The 17,721-nt window shown below is 38.6% G+C and overlaps 1 protein-coding gene across 1 annotated transcript in view; it reads right to left on the bottom strand.

Moving 5' to 3' along the window:
- Positions 1-7,513: 7,513 nt before the first annotated feature.
- Positions 7,514-17,721, bottom strand: part of LOC126458099 (Werner Syndrome-like exonuclease) — a 64,235-nt gene continuing 54,027 nt past the window's right edge. The window contains exons 5-7 of the mRNA XM_050094925.1: positions 13,103-13,244; positions 12,902-13,003; positions 7,514-7,869 (exon numbers count right to left, since the gene is read on the bottom strand). Coding sequence (XP_049950882.1) covers positions 7,810-7,869; positions 12,902-13,003; positions 13,103-13,244 — 304 coding nt within the window. The 3' untranslated portion in view covers positions 7,514-7,809. The remainder of the gene's footprint in view (positions 7,870-12,901; positions 13,004-13,102; positions 13,245-17,721) is intronic.

Here is a 17,721-nt window from a genome sequence, read left to right as displayed (position 1 = left end):
CACATGTTTCTGATGATTCTCTTTTGAAGCGTAAGTAATCTCGAGCTGCTCATAGAGTCTCCCCAGAAAATTATTCCATATCAAATTATAGTCTCAAAGTAGCTGTGGTAGACTATCTTCCTTGTGTGCATAAGGGTGGAACTAGATAAGACATTCATCACATAAGGTAGGCTATTTAGTTTGTTTGCTAAGAAGTCTACATGTGCATTCCAATTTAAATTTTTGTCAAGATTTAGACCTAGAAATTTTACATAACTTGCTTCAGTCATTTCCTGATCGCCATGCACTATTGTTATAGGAGATGCTGATGATGTTTTAGCACTGAACTGCACTAATTCTGTTTTTGTGACATTGAGTTTTCATCCATTTTGCTGAAACCATAATTCTAGGTTTCCCATTATGGGAGAGTGAACATCAATGCTGAAAGGTAAATCATTTATGTACAACAGAAAAAGATAAGGCCCTAAAATTGAGCTCTGGGGGATGCCTGTACAAATTTTTTTCCAATTCGAGAATGACTTTTTTTCCCATTTGAATTTAGAATAACTCTCGGTTTTGTTTCTGACAAATAAGATTTGAACCACTTCAATGCCCTGTCCACAATCCCATAACTCTCTAACTTGTGTAGAGTAGTAAGTGATTGACCAGTAAGTGATTGACCAAGTCAAAAGCTTTGGTCATATTACAAAAAAATGCCTGTGACCTTTTTACCCTTGTCTAAAGCAGAGCTTATCTTTTCAGTGAATTCCCTGGTAGCATTTATTGAATTTTTTCCCCTTTTGAAATCAAAATTGATTTTCAACTAGAATATCGTTTTCTATAAGAAAATTTTCAAGATGTTTTGTAACAATCCTCTCTATCACTTTAGCAAAAACTGGCAGGAGGGAAATAGGACAGTAATTTCCCATGTCATCTTGTGAGCCTTTTTTGAACAATGGTCCTATTTAAGGATATTTTAACACATTCAGGAAATATCCTTCCTCAAATGACTTATTAATAATTTTAGACACTGGATGAGAATTGATGTTATCAACACCCTTGACTACAGTGGTTGGGATTTTATCCCACCCAGCTTTTAAAGACACTATGCATCTTCTACAACCGTTGGGGTAATTCTTTTGAATGTTTGAAGGCTTGCATTTTTTTATATTTACAAAGTTGACATCTACCTTGACCTGGTGCGCTGTGATATCTACTTCTGATTTTGCCACATTTATGAAGAAATCATTGAAACAGTTCAACATTTGAAAAGGATCTATAATGATATCATTTTTAATTTTTATTTGGACAATTTCTTGGCACTTGTTCCTTACTCTCAACTCAGATTTGATGACATCCCAAATTGCCTTTGATTTATTTTCGTGTTTAATAATATACAGATTGTTAGCCAATTTTTTTCTGCCTGTACAACTTTTTTGAATGTATTCTTATATCTCTTTACATACCCCAAAAAGTCAGCATTTTTATTATGTTTTAACTCATTGTGAAGCTGTCTTTTCTTGGCACTAGAAACTTTTATTCCTGATGTAATCCAATTTATTTTATTGGACACTCTTTGTCGCCAGGCTTGAGGGGGAAACGTTTCGTTGAAAACACCTAGGAAACAGTTTAGGAATGTTTTGAAATATTTTTCACTTGATACACTATTATCTAGAGGCCAGTTTATAGTTCTTAGTTTGTTAGAAAATATATTTACATTCTGTTAGCTAAAGTTCCTTTTAAAACATGTTTACACATATTTTAGTTTCCCTATTTTTGGAAGCTCTACGAGCAGTGCTGAATGATCTGATATGCCTAAATTTAAACAGAATTTACTTCTATCCTCAAACCGATAATTTATCAGAATATTGTCAATACATGTTTCAGAGTGGCTATTTCTTCTAGTACATTCAGTGAACTTTACATTAAAAGCATATTTCTGAATTAAATCACAAAAATTTACAGTGTCATTATTATTATTATTTAATACATTTATATTAAAGTCTGCTGCAATTACAATTTTTTTTCTTTCTGTCTTTCTGAAGTCTTTCTAATAAACATTGAAATTTGGATAAAAAGAATTTTGTTACAGCACTCCCAGGAATTCTGTACAAAGATACAATTACAGTATTTAAATCAGTTAGCTCCACTTTCAAAATTACCTTCCTCTTTCAAACAATTGATCTCAGTTCTCTCTTTAAAATTCATTGAGTCCTTTAGAACGATGCAGCAGGCCCCACGAGATCAGTTACCTGTACAAAAACTACTGGCAACTATAAAATGTTCCATTTTTTTTAGAATCCCTATACTGTGTTCTATCAGCCAATGTTAGTTTAAACATACAATTTTTAAATTTAAACAGTCTAAAAGTAAAACTTGAAGTTCATCAATTCTGAGGCTATACCATTTATATTCCAATGCATTGGAAAATGTTTATCTCTGTTTTGAACGCTTTAAAGAAAACATTTGTTGGAGTATATATTATTTATTTTCAGCTGATTCTTTTGTTTTAACATTTTAACTTTGTCAGTTTCTCTGATTATTGATGATTTTGCAAATGTCCAAAAACATTTTACTCAGAGTCACTGAACCTAGCCTATTTAGATGTACACCATCTACACCCAGACATTCGTTACTTATAAATTTGTTTGGATTAAGGGGGAACATTTGGATATGTGGTATGTGAAGATACATATTATGATTGGGTTATTATTGGGGAGGAGACCAGACAGTGAGGTCATCAGTCTCATCGGATTAGGGAAGGACAGGGAAGGAAGTTGACCATGCCCTTTCAAAGGAAACGTTCCAGCATTTGCCTGGAGCAATTTAAGGAAATTACGGAAAACCTAAATCAGGATGGCCGGATGTGGGATTGAACTGTCATCCTCCCGAATGTGAGTCCAGTGTGCTAACCACTGCGCCACCTCGCTTAGTTACATATTATGACAAAGATGCAGACTTGAATGCTTCTTTAGACAGCACAAATAATTATCACTAGTGAGAGACAGTTTTTGTGTTATATGAAGTGCATTAGCCATATTCTACTTAACAAGTAAAATGACAGCCAATTAGAGTTGCATCATTATTAGAAGAAACTCCACCATCTGAAAAGGCCTTTGCTACATGGTGACTAGCAATTACCCTTTTCATAATATTGTTACATTCTAGCCTGGATTTTCCATTGTTTGATTTTTGCCTGACATCTTCTCTTCGATCCTAACCCAGTGCTGTTTTCCTTTGTTACTATTTTCTAGAGCATTGATATATTCAATGCCCGTCCTTCTTTCTCTTCTTTCCTGTGTTTCTTTTGTCACCTTACAAACCACAATGCATGCTCTACTTATGAGCCACACCATATCAACCGTCTTGGCCGTTAGATTGTTGGTGCAGCATCTTATGTCCCACATTACTCCCACCGATATCATTAATCCTATAGATTCAAATTGATCATTCTCCCTGTGTCACGCTCCCATCTTTCGCATGTTATTTCCCCTACCTTTCTGGTGCCACACGATCTTGTAACTCATCCCAGGAACCCCTCCTCACCCCCACTCTTTCTCCATTGCATCCCAGTTTGCACCCACTAATTCCAGCTCATCCAATCACACCTGCTGTCCCCCTTCTTCACACTTATCCACCTTCACACCTGCTATCCACAGTGATATATTTTTTTTATTATTTATATTTTTTCTTTTGTCTCATTCTGACTTCACGCCAATTTTAGTGAGTTTTTGTCTTTCACTATCATCAACTACCTCAGATTTCATCTTGTTTCCCCCTTTTTCATCTTTCTCATGATTTTTTGCACATTTTTGGGTGTATTTTTGAGAATTTTTTCGGACATAATTCTACATTATTAATGTAATTTTTCGCATTTTTTCCACCATTGTGGATCCTTGCTCCTTCCATCTGTGTCAATACAGAAAAGTTTCATTATCCCTAGCCACAACCCAGTCCCACATATTGTTCCTGCTTTGTTGCTTGGCTCATGGAATCCCCTCAAATGGCCTTACCATCAAATTAGCAATCTCCAGCTGCCACCCCTCCTTCCACAATGACCTCCATTTGTTCAGATTCCGCCAATTCTTACCCCTCACCAATAAAGTCCTGCAAAACATATCAACCAAGCCCAAACCTCCTTGCAGTACCTTCTCACCATTCATAAGATTTTCCTGCTACGCAATCCCAAATTCCTGGAACTCTTAACACACACAAACTCTTGCCCTCCAGGAACTAGAGCAACATGCACAAAGTCACCTCAAGAAACTCTCCGCCCTACTCACTTCCTGCTCCTGCCTTGGAGTACCACTGTTCACCACCTCTAGAACAGCCTCGAAACCTCCCCTAGTCTCCTCATAACTAACAAATCCTCTCTCGCAGACTTACTACATTTACCCCACCCTCCAAAACTCCCTCCCACCACCACATAGAATCCAGAACCTAAACAGACCCGAAACTCAGTCATAAACCTTTCCTCCAGATGCCTTAGCCCCACAGAAATATCGGCCCTTTCCAAAGGCCTCACCTTTTGCCCCCACTCCCAAATTAAATCATGCAGGACTTGTTAAAGACCTTCTCTCCTTCTCCTGGTCCCTACAGTGCAAACACTTTTTTGCCACCAACCCTACCAATCAGACTCAACCAAAGAGACCAATGTTGAACCATGCCTGACTATGTTCACTCCTCCATCCAACCATGATCCACACCCACTGCCCCCAAACCACCCCCTGTTAACTTTCTCGAATTTCTTAACCTCGAACTTTGCTCACCATCATTTTCCAAATCCCTTAATGTACAAACTAACCTTACATCCGGAGAAACAACCACAGTCCAACATCTAAAAATTGATCTTGACCTTATAATCCTATTTGCGGACAAAGGCTCTACCACTTTTGTTTTGAACTGCAAGGATTACCTAGCAGAAGGACTCTGCCAGCTATCAGATACATCCACCTACAAACCTTGCCACAGTGCCCCCATTCCAGAAATCCAGCAGGATCTCCTGTCACTCCTCAAGTCCTTAGGTCCATTCCAGAACTTGTCCCCAGAGTCCATCTCTCTGCTCACCTCTACCACTACCTGCACTCCTACCTTCTAAATGCTTCCTAAAGTCCATAAACCTATCCACTCAGGATGCCCAATTGTGGTTGGTTACTGTTCCCCCACTGAGAGAATCTCTGCTCTCATAGACTAACATCTTCAACCTATTACCTGGAACCTACCCTCCTATATAAAAGGTACCAACCATTTCCTTCACCGACTCTCCACAGTTCCTGTCCCTTTACCACATGGTGCCCTGCTTATTACTATTGATGCCACTTACCTTTACACTAACATTCCTAATGCCAATAGCCTTACCACTACTGAACACTACCTTTCCCAGCACCCGACGGATTCCAAACCAGCACCCTCCTTCCTAGTCACCATGACCAACTATATCCTCCCCACGATTTAGTAGAATCCTTCCTAAACACCCAGAATCCTAAACCCCTCACCTGGTTCAGATTCACTGATGATATCTTTGCGATTTGCATTGAGGGTGAGGACACCCTATCCACACTCCTCCAGAACCTCGACAGCTTCTTGCTCACTTGCTTCACCTGGTCCTACTCAACCCAACAAGCCACCTTCCTAGGTGTTGACCTCCACCTCAAAAATGGCTACATCAGTACCTCCGTCCATATCGAACCTACTAACCACCAGCAATACCTTCACTTCGGCAGCTGCCACCCGTTCCATACTGAGAAGTTCCTTCCGCACAGCCTAGCCATCTAGGGTCGTTGCATCTGCAGTGACGAACGGTCCCTCTCAAAATATACCATGGGTCTCACTGAAGCCTTCAATTATCCTCCCAACCTTGTACAAAAACAAATCTCCCATTCCTTATCTTTTCAGTCTCCCACCACCTCCCAAAGTCTCACTGTCTGGCCACAGAAGAGCAATCCACTCGTAACTCAGTACCACCCAGGACTGGAGCAATTGATGTCTGTCTGCATGAATGGCCACTGGGAAACTGTGGCCAAGAAACAAGTGGAGCATCCATGCTGAGCATCCTGCCCAACATGAGAGCCATCATTTTAATGACTGCTTCATAGACTGTGCCATGTGGACCTTTCCCGCCAACAACAGCTTTTCTGAATTGCACAGGTGGGAACTCTCCCTGCAATATATCCTATGTCTCCATAACCCTCCTGACTTCAAACTTCGTTAGTCATTGTCCTTACCTATCCAGCCCCTTCGCTGTTCCCATTCCAGCACTACACAGCCCTCATTCCATAAGTGCACCATGTCTTTTTACTTTTCTCCTTCCCCTCTACCCCCCCCCCCCCCCCCCCTCCCCCCTTGCTCTCCGGCTAACCTCATGACTGCACCTAGCTGCTCTATCCTCTCTCCACCTCGTTCCTGCATGCTCCCCACCAGCATTTCAGTGTTGTCCACCACCCTGCTATCCCTCCCCCTCCCCGACCCCAACCTCCTCCTTACCCAAACCCAGTTGCCACTCCCATCACGCACTGCTGCTGCGGCTCACATAGTGGCTGGCTTTAGCTGCCAGAGACTGCAGTCGTGTGTGTGTGTGTGTTTTCGACAAACGTCTTGTCAGCCTTTTTGTTGTGCCTATCTGCAACTCAGCATCTCCACTAAATGGTGAGTAGCAACTTTCCTTTTCATAATATTGTTACTTTTGCTTTTCCTCTTACATAATTCAGTACCCTCAGTACTAGAAACCTGACATCAGTACTACAAACCTGACAACACAGCAATATACTAGTAATCAATGAAGGATAATAGTTGTTATGCCCTGAATTGAGCCTTATTTACAATTGTGATAATTTTCTACATTATTAATTGGGATTCACAAACTTATAAGTAAAATATTCAAATAATTTTTCAAAGAGCTAATATGATAAGATTTGAATGTATTTTTAATTTAAGGACAACTAGACAAAAAATTTGCACACTGTTTTCCACTGTTCTCTAGACAAGGATGAAGAGTGTATGAATAAGTTATACTTACAACACAGTCATCAAGCATATTATATCTTACAGGTTGCTCAAAACTGACCTTTTTAATCCATAAACAATATGAAAGAGTAAATTTATTGACATGCAGGCACAAGAATTTCGAGATACTTGAAGCAGTCCCTGGCAAGATAGCTGATTACGGCCTAAACAACATTAACATTATCATTTCTGCTGAATAAATATTTTATTGGTCAGCCATATTGTCTCAGAAAATAATCTTGTAAGACAGAAAATACCACGAATATGCTAAATGTGGTAAAATTCAAAGCAATTAGAAATACTTCTAAGTATAAATTTGGCTGAACTGAATTATTTGTCGCCTTATCAATATGCCAATATGCCGACTGGATTTTAATCGACTGTGAAAGACATGGTTACAATAATGTCAAAAGGATAATTTTCTTTTTTCACCTCTGTCAAACTTTTTTTTTCTTTTCTCTCTCTCTCTCTCTCTCTCTCTCTCTCTCTCTCTCTCTCTCTCTCTCTCTCTCTCTCTTTTTTTTTTTTTTTTTTTTTTTTTTTTATTTTTTTTTACATAAAATGCGGTTTTCTTCATAACTAGAAGTAATTTAACACAGTTACCACACGAAAAGATTGTAGTGTATTCATACTGCTCACCATACTATTTGATAAGTTGTGACAAATTTCTCTGCATTTAAATACCACAATGTTAAGTTTTGTTAACAATGATTTTGAAAGTGGATAAAAAGTCTTGGAGACAAAATCATAAAACCGCATTCATACATCTTAAGTTACAAAAGAAGATACAAAATTTTGTAGTTACTTGAAAGATCCATAAAATTGACATTAAATTTCACATTTCACTTTCTTCTTTGAAGTAAGTTCATGAAAAAGCACAAAAGATGCCTGAAAAAGTAAAGAAATATATACAATACATTACTTAACAATACAATATTATATGACCAGATGGCAGTTATGAGTCAAGGGACATGAAAGGGAAGCAGTGATTGGAAAGGGAGTGAGACAGAGTTGTAGCCTGCCCCCGATGTTATTCAATCTGTATATTGAGCAAGCAGTAAAGGAAACAAAAGAAAAATTAGGAGTAGGTATTAAAGTCCATGGAGAAGAAATAAAAACGTTGAGGTTCGCCGATGACATTGTAATTCTGTCAGAGACAGCAAAGGACTTGGAAGAGCAGTTGAACGGAATGGATAGTGTCTTGAAAGGAGGATATAAGATGAACATCAACAAAAGCAAAATGAGGATAATGGAATGTGGTCGAGTTAATTCAGGTGATACTGAGAGAATTAGATTAGGAAATGAGACACTTAAAGTAGTAAAGGAGTTTTGCTGTTTGGGGAGCAAAGTAACTGATGATGGTCGAAGTAGAGAGAATGTAAAATGTAGACTGGCAATGGCAAGGAAAGTGTTTCTGAAAAAGGGAAATTTGTTAACATCGAGTATAGATTTAAGTGTAAGGAAGACATTTCTGAAAGTATTAGTACGGAGTGTAGCCATGTATGGAAGTGAAACATGGACGATAAATAGTTTGGATAAGAAAAGAATAGAAGCTTTCGAAATGTGGTGCTACAGAAGAATGCTGAAGATTAGATGGGTAGATCACATAGCTAATGAGGAGGTATTGAATAGAATTGGGGACAAGAGGAGTTTGTGGCAAAACTTGACAAGAAGAAGGGACCAGTTGGTAGGACATGTTCTGAGGCATCAAGGGATCACAAAGTTAGCATTGGAGGGCAGCGTGGAGGGTAAAGATCGTAGAGGGAGACCAAGAGATGAATACACTAAGCAGATTCAGAAGGATGTAGGTTGCAGTAAGTACTGGCAGATGAAGAAGCTTGCACAGGAATGAGTAGCATGGAGAGCTACATCAAACCACACTCACACACACACACACACACACACACACACACACACACACACACATGTAGATATGTGTATATTACGTGTGTGTGTGTGTGTGTGTGTGTGTGTGTGTGTGAGTGACAGAGAGCGAGAGAGAGAGAGAGAGAGAGAGAGAGAGAGAGAGAAACTATGAGTTTCAGAGGGTGGCTTTAAAGCAAATATGCACTATTATCACCAAATTTACAAGTTTAGGTCTCTGGACCTCATCTTTGACCAAGAATAACTAGCAAAATCTTTCCCGCAATGTTATTAATCAGGTTGGACACAATTTTAAGAAGCAGTGTAAATTATGAAATTTTGTTGTCAAATGCTGGAACACACATAGAGGATTAACACTTAGCATAAGGAATGGTTACAGGCTGTCTATATAATGGAGCTGAATGTACATAAATAGACAAACACAAGTCATTAATAGGTTTGTTTATAAATAACTCATCTGCTACCAGTCACAGTTTTCTTTCTTTAATTTTTTGAATGACACGTTTCGGGAAATGATTCCTATTTTCAAGTGTGTTTTTTGTGTTTGTTATGTCACTCCTATGTGATGTTGTTGATGTGTGAGATTCTGCTTCATTTCATTGACTTTACTGTAATATATAAGAAAACATGCTATTTTATTTGGTTGTTGATCTTTTTGTGAAGTCAGTGGTGAAATTTAGAAGAATTTGTACTTACAGTTTCCTTGTGGTCCATTTGTGCAGTCTCTCACACATATTAAACATCACACACAACTTCTTATACACTTTTAAATGTTGAAAATATTTTACATAAACAAAACAGTTACACAGATGTTCCTACAAGTAGTCAACAGAGATGACATTATAGGTCTTCCACAGAGTATGATACGCTTTTGTACAGAGGTTATTTACCTTAACTATTTGGATCATAATTTACTTATGTCTATTTTACAACTGTGTTTATTTTGATGTGTTACTACTTTTTTTTTTTAAGTGTACTATCGAAACATCTGAAGAAATTCACTGATTCACTTTCAAGTTTTTCGTTTAATATTTTATCTTTATATTTTCTGTAATGTGAATATATCTCCAGTTCTTCTAGCAAATCCATTTTATGTCCTTTATTTAATCGTTGGAGTTCTTTGACATTTTGCTATATTTTTCCAAATGGGTGTCCTGTATTATGTACATGTGTTGCTATGTCTGATGTGTGTCTATTGTGTGTGTAGGCTTTTATGTGCTCTGTGTACCTGGTGTTGAAATTTCGGCCTGTTTGACCTAGGTTGAACATGGAGCATTCCTGGCATGTGACCTTGTATATTCCAGAGTCTGAGTGTGGATCATGTTACACTTTATACTGTGTATTAGTTTTTGTTGTAGTTTACTAGATGTAGAAAACCCAATTTTTACTTTGTGATTTTTGAAAATATTTGCAATCTTCTGTGATACATTACCAATGTACGGACTACTAGATATACTTATGTTTTTCTCTTTTTCTTCTGTTGTACTGTTTGTACCTGGGTCTTTCTTCACTTTTTCTAGGATTGTGTCAACCATGGAAGCATTGTACTCATTGGCAACTGGGATCTTTTTCACTGTGTTTATTTCTTGTTGCATGTTTTCTTGGTTCAATGGTATTTTAATTGCCCTATGTAGCACTGAGCTGTATGCTGCCTGTTTATGGATATTTGGGTGACATGAAGGTTGCAAGGATTGTGGTGTCAGTCATTGTGTTTTTCCTATGAATTTTGAATGAGCATGTTTTGTTATGTCTTGTAATGTTTAGGTCCAGAAAGTTGATGCTTTTATTTTGCTCTTGTTCCACTGCAAATTTGATTTTCTCATGTAGATTATTGAAGTAATTTAGAATCTCCTACCCTATCAAGGGCAAGGCCACTTGTGAAAACAGCCATGTTATCTACCAACTAAGCTGCCACCAGTGTGCTGCTTTATGCATGGGCATGACAACTAACAAGCTGTTTGTCCAACAGGTCGACTGGCAAGATGACTGATGAGGTTTCATGAGTACGTCATCAGAGTTATATATAAAAATGGATGGAAACACAAGGACGCTGAATGTCTTTTGAGGAATCCTTTGGCAGAACACAGCACTGTGAATGAAATCTCAGTCGTTACTGCATTAAATGACACTGGTGCTGAACAGGGGGAAGATCCAGCATTGCCGGAAACCTCTGAAGCCTTGAAAGAGGAACTGATCAAAGAATTCCAATTAATATATGAAACACTGAATAAGAGGAACTATGAACCAATGAGGCGGTAATGGTTGCTCGTCATCCCAGCTCATCTACAGCTAACTACCCTGAAATTTTTCTACGATGCTCCAAAATGTGGTCACCTGGGATTTGTGAAAACTCTAAGCAGAATCAGATGCAGGTATCACTGGCCAGGTCTCTACCAATCCTTTAGACATGATGTGAGCCACTGTAAATAATGCCAACAATGAAAGCACATGCCGCAGTTACTCTCATGGCATCTGGTGCCAACTGTGCCTAAATTGGAATCAACCTCTTCGGGAGAGATTTTATTTACTTATTTGCTATTTTCTTGTAGTTTGTGATCTATATAAAAGAACAGAGCAAATATTGCACATGAAATGGCATGGATGTAGCACACAGTATTTTAACACAATTTTGAATATCTTAGTAATAACTAAGCATTAAGCTCCTTAAGGGGGAATAAAAAGAATAATAATAAAAAAGTCAACATCTCTTAGGGGGGTTTCTAAAGTTGACAAAAGGGAACTGATGGATAACAGTCTGCACTGACAACATCATGCATTGTGCTGCCACCAAAGAGGTACCGACTGCTGAAGCTTCGGAAATCGCAAAGTTCCTTGTAGAGGAAATTTTAACATCCATTCAAGACTAGTATCATAGGTAGTTTCACATTGTGACATTAAACACAGGATGACAACTGCCTTCCATCCACAAACGAATGGCCTCACCGAATGCTTTAAATAAGAATTTGGCAGATAAGTTGTTGATATATGCCTTGTGTTGAACAGACAACCAGATGATATTCAGGATGACTATGTCCAACATACCATCAACAGAACTGAAGAAGCAAGGCAGTTGGCTCACATATGAACAGTGAAAGACTGAGAGGACTATAATGTCAAGTGCCGGGCACTGACTATAACGTCAAGTGCCGGGCACTGAAGTACAGCTTGAGAGACTGGGTATGGATTTTTTTGCCTGTGCAGAAAATAGGGCTATTGGAAATGTTACTGAAGTGCTACTTTGGGCTGTGTCATATCTTTTATCAACTGTCAGACATCAAATGTGAAGTCTAGGATTGCGACTATCATCAAGAATAAAAAACCACAGACACATCATCCATGTCCTCCTCTGTATGAACCCCTACTGCGGTCCAGAGGAGCAGTCAGTTCCAATGATAACTTCTGAAACAAAGGGTTACAGTTTCTTCAGGGGAGGGAGCAATAATGCAATCATCACTAAATAACATGCTAAAGATTGCCAATTTAAACCCAACAACCAGCATTTTTTAAAAAATATTTGTCATTTCTGGAACGTTCTTGAAATATCTTATATTTGTAGTGTTTGTGTATTCTGTAAAATTCGATGTTTGTATAAACAGCTGCATACTCCATGTAGGTGTGAAATTATGTTCTGGCTGTACTTTGGTGTTCGTAATAAACGTGCATTCACTACTAAGTGTCATATTTCATTGACGACCTGCATTCAGATTTGGACTTTAGTGTGATTATAACATGACAATATTATACGCACATTAAATGATAATAGATGCTGTGCACAACAAAATGAAACTGATTTGTTGCTCTGCAGCTACAATGAGTGCAGTTTCAGAACTAGCAGTGTAAGTACACTAAAAAGTACGGAAAATTTCATCAAAAGAAGGGAAGTGTGCCTGCAGCGTCATGGAGGGCATTTGAGTAACATATTTCATACATAATCAGAAGTAACATACACAGCAATAATACGTAAATTACTTAACTGCATCACTAAATTTGCACATGATTATGCTCTTAAATAATAAGACATCCTGTGTGTATTTACCAAAGCATCTGCAGCAGCATAGTGCTTTTGCTCTTCTGACAGCAACTCAAGCTGCCAATTGCTCTTTCTTACAGCACCATTTTTGTCCAAATTTTTGTGAAGCTGTAAGATCAAACATCCATTTTAATGCAAGAAAACAGTATCATGTCAGAAACACACATAGTACAGTGTCAAATACGTATGTGCATCAGTTACACTCACCACATATCTCACAAGTCTTTCTAGACTCCATCTCTGCGAACAATTTAAAACCTTATTTGCCAGGACACCCAAATCTATTATTTTCATTTCACCCATGCTTTGGAACTTAATGGGAAAATCACGAATTAGTTTCCACAGATCACTGAAAAGGAAGAATATTGTCAAAAGTTTTATTAGATGAGAGCTCTTACTACACTTATTCTTTAGTTACATGTCAATAATGAATGACCATGACGTGTTCATAAACATATTGCTTATACAGTATTATAGCCAACTTATTGACAAAAAGAGAACCAGTGTGTATGCTTTCTGTAGTTACAGCCAGACAATATGAAGGAAATAGAAAAACAAATGAAGAATGTTGGAGGGAGGGGGGGGGGGGGGGGGGGAGAGAGAGAGAGAGAGAGAGAGAGAGAGAGAGAGAGAGAGAGAGAGAGAGAGAGAGAGGGAGGGAGGGAGGGAGAAACCATGGTGAAATAAATGTAAAAAATTGAGAATGTTTGAGCTACAGTAGGGTGAAGCAAATGTCAAAATGCAAGAATGTTTTAGTTTTAATAAGGTCCACAACCACCACAATTTTTTATGTCCAGCCAACGCTCACCATTTTGGACCACTGCATGACTTGACAAAATCTGCGACTGTAGCTCAATTATGTCCTTTTGATGGGTTATGCTATATTTAGTAACCTCGCCAGACATGCAGATAGATGACACGGTGCCCAGTGGTGGTCTGCTACACTATCTGTTATCCAACTCACCTCCACAAGGGGACTCTGCAGTGTCTGTCGACTATTTACTGTACATTTAGTGCTATGTAACATAAACTTATGGTTTCCACCACCGCTTGCCTATACGGAACTCTAGTCCTGCTTCATGACACACTATCATGGACACCCGATTTCTCTAGCTTCAGCTGCAACAACTAAGCCAGCAACAACAGTTAGATTGTGTAAATTACCTTGTAGATATTCTGGTGAATGGTTGTATAACAGATGAGCATTTGCGGAATTTCCACCTGGATTTTGTGGCCCTAGTACAGAAAGGGCTTAAATGCAACTTTCCCAGATGCACTTTCTTTCAGCCTTCAGACATATATTTAGGTTATATTCTCAGTGGAGAGGGCCCTTGATCCATCACAGAATATGTAGAGGCTATTCAAAATATGTCTGTGCCCACATCCATTAATGATACTCAGTTTTTTCTAGAAAAATTGAACTACTATGGATAATTTATCACCCATTCAGCTTTGGTAGCCTGACTGCTGAACAGTCTCAGAACAAAGGAGTAACTTTTCAATGGTCAGAAGAGTGCAATTGTGTTTAGCAGAAATTAAAATCTACTCTCCAACCATTAGTCCGAATTGTGATTTACAATTTACCAGACCCACTTGTCATTGGTGTTGGCCACAGATACAGCTCTACACGGGATCAGAGTGGTTCTCTCACAAGGGAATGGTCCAATAAGACATTTAGAAACCTACCCTGAATTTTTTTACACAAGAAGAACACAACGAAAGAAATACACTGTCAAAATTTTACCTGCTACGAGGCACTGCAAGTATTTAAAAAATAGCTGAAACTTGACAAATTCATAGCACGCCAAGCGACAGTAAAAATGTACACCCCTAATGGCGCTGCAGCAACTGCGCATGCACAACTAGGCACACACACAGCCAAGGTCAGCAGTACATTTGTAAACAGGAAACACAACACAACCCGATCGTAATTTGTAAAGGATGTTTCAGGTTACCGTTTGTTGATAGTTTTTATGACACTGAAGTACACAGTTACTATTCTCTTGAATTAGCAACTCAAGTAACATCCATTACAAATTATCAGTTGCTTTTTGCAGTATTGGTAACTATAGACAATACAGATAAAGCTGAATTAATATTTATTATGCTTTCATAAGGCTAATAGTACCTTTCTTCTTCCAGTTTCACAGTAATGTGGAATCCAATTAACATTCTCAATTTAGCAGTGGTGAAATATGAAGAACGTGGCTTCTAGCTGAAATCACCTACTTCTCCTGAGGACATACATATGTGTCATTTGTTAGTTGATTTCCCTAGCATTCATTCGAATGATATCGATCATTTGAAATTGTGGATACGTTACAAGAAATAGGAAATAACTGTGATTATTCCATGAATTGTGGTACGGCAGATGTCAATTGTGTCAGTAACAGTACTGAAGAAGAATACCTTCCAAGCCTACAAACAAACATGTACGGCAACAGCTGTCAGCGACAAAGAAAAGTCAGTGAAATATTGGTTAAATGAACGAGGGGAAAAAGTGCTTGAAGATACGTAGTGTGCAAAGGTGTTTGCTGGCCGCGGTGGCCGTGTGGTTCTAGGCGCTTCAGTCCGGAACCGCGAGACTGCTATAGTCGCAGGTTCGAATCCTGCCTCGGGCATGGATGTGTGTGATGTCCTTAGGATAGTTAGGTTTAAGTAGTTCTAAGTTATAGGGGACTGATGACCTCAGATGTTAAGTCCCATAGTGCTCAGAGCCATTTGCAAAGGTGTTTTTGTTTTGTAAAATTGGAGTGTGGACTGTAAAAATGGAAGAGTGAATTACAAGAAGTAAGAAATATGCGCCAAACAGAGACCCAAAACCATCCGAGTGAAAAACTGTTCGAAAGATTTAGAACTGCCCCTGAGAGGCTATGCACCATTACCGAAGGAGATCTACAAGACTGGGCCCTCCGAACTGCATCTGACATGAACATTGCTAATTTCCAGGCTTTGTCAACCTGACTACGCAGGTTCAAGAAATCGTACAGAATAGGAAGTGGGAAAATTACCATGTTTACGTCATGTAAACATGCAGGGCAGCTGCCAGTGATAGACAATGCGATAGAGAAATTCATAGCTGAAGTAAAGACGAAACTTACTGTTATCCTCGCAAATGCTGTTTATAACACTAATCAGTCAGGTTTCGTGAAAGAACTGTGTGCATACCGCACTTTTATCATTTCGGGGTGAAAAAAGGACGGAGACGGTTGCCCAATCAATCAATGCAATGACACATTCATATACAATAATGCCAGTGATAAGTATGAGTGGTTTACTGTTTCAGCAGCTGTATATCTGCTGTCAAGAACTGCAAGGCAAATTAGGACCAAAAATAAAAAATGGTCTGTATAGTTGCAAAAATCTTGTATTCAACATATCAAAATTTGGAAAAACGGGAAAGAATAATTTTCAACATTTCGTTCGAAACGTATTCCTACCAGCTGCAGAAACTCATTCATTGCTTTTGTTGAAGCCTCTGTTTTTGTGGAGAATGATGAAAAATCTGTAGATAAAATGTGGATTCCACCTGGACCTACTAGTACGATTCAACGGCTTGATGCAGAATTTTTTTGACAGTGGAAACCATTTTCTGAGAAATTATCAGACAACTTAATTTCTGATACCTCTCTCTCATTTCAGTTTATCACTGGAACAATATTCTTAAGCTCCAGTCATTTGTGCATTACCAGTTTTCTTCGCCACACTTTACAAATTCGATCAAGTATGCCTGGTATGCAGTGCAATACGCAGAACGGCCGGGACCATTTCTGACTCCATCCCAGTTCTGTCTAAATAAAACTAGTGCCTGACTGCATTAGTTTTCCTTTGTGCCTGTGTTCCTGGTGCACGAAAGATGTTTGTTTTTGTCATTCAACAGACACTTTGCATTTTTGTGATGACTACAGGGAATAAACAAAGAACTGTTTCACTGATAGTCTATTATACAACATTCAAACATTATTGTAAGGAATAGCCTACAATAATTGTTATAACATGTAGTACTGCAAAACACATTTAATTTCAACAAATTACAAGTCCTCATTGATGGAAGTCATCTGTGGTATCAAACAGTGCCATGATTTTATTTTCTCTGCTAGTCACTTTTATCAGAATTATATGTGCAAGTATTGAACTGTCAATATGGAGTTATTAAAAACAAAGGTTTGTATAGTTTAAGTCAGGTTTTCACTGGAGCAAACAAGCTAAAAAGCACGAGTAAATGAGAATTCTGTCTGGTGTACCCAGTAGGCCTCTTGCAGGTCTTTCAAGTGGACGCCACTGCAGCTACTTGTATGTCCCTAACCTTCCCCAGTTGCCTAATTGGAAAATGGAGTCCTGCAGTTCAACGTGGAATCCCAACCACATGTCTCTTGTGGCAACTCCAACATCTGTGAGAAGTGAATGCGCGGTTAAAAATTAAAGTGAAAAGTTGTGGCCTGAGCAGGATTTTATCTTGCACTCTCTGGATCACAAAGTACATGCTTTGCCACTAGACCATTTTTGTTTTAGGAAAAAAACAGAAAAGAATATGATCATTAGACCTTACACGCGTAGTGCAAACACTAGCTGTGTCACCTCTTGAGATGATGCTGGACGTCAGTAATTTGTGTTCTCTTTATAAATTTCCCCTTAATGGTAATGAGAAGCTAGGGAAACATGGCAGCCAACATACAAAGAAAATTTTGGACCAATGCTAAGGAGAGATAGAGATAAAATACCATGTAAAGTGCACAATCTCCACGCATGTCATGTTTCCGTACAAATTGAGAACTTAAATTCTTCCTTCTCTGCGTCATTTTGCATATTTCATCAAGAACAGTGAG

Source organism: Schistocerca serialis, chromosome 2, assembly GCF_023864345.2.
Source record: "Schistocerca serialis cubense isolate TAMUIC-IGC-003099 chromosome 2, iqSchSeri2.2, whole genome shotgun sequence".
NCBI lineage: Eukaryota > Metazoa > Arthropoda > Insecta > Orthoptera > Acrididae > Schistocerca > Schistocerca serialis.
This window is presented reverse-complemented; position numbering and strand designations above follow the sequence as displayed.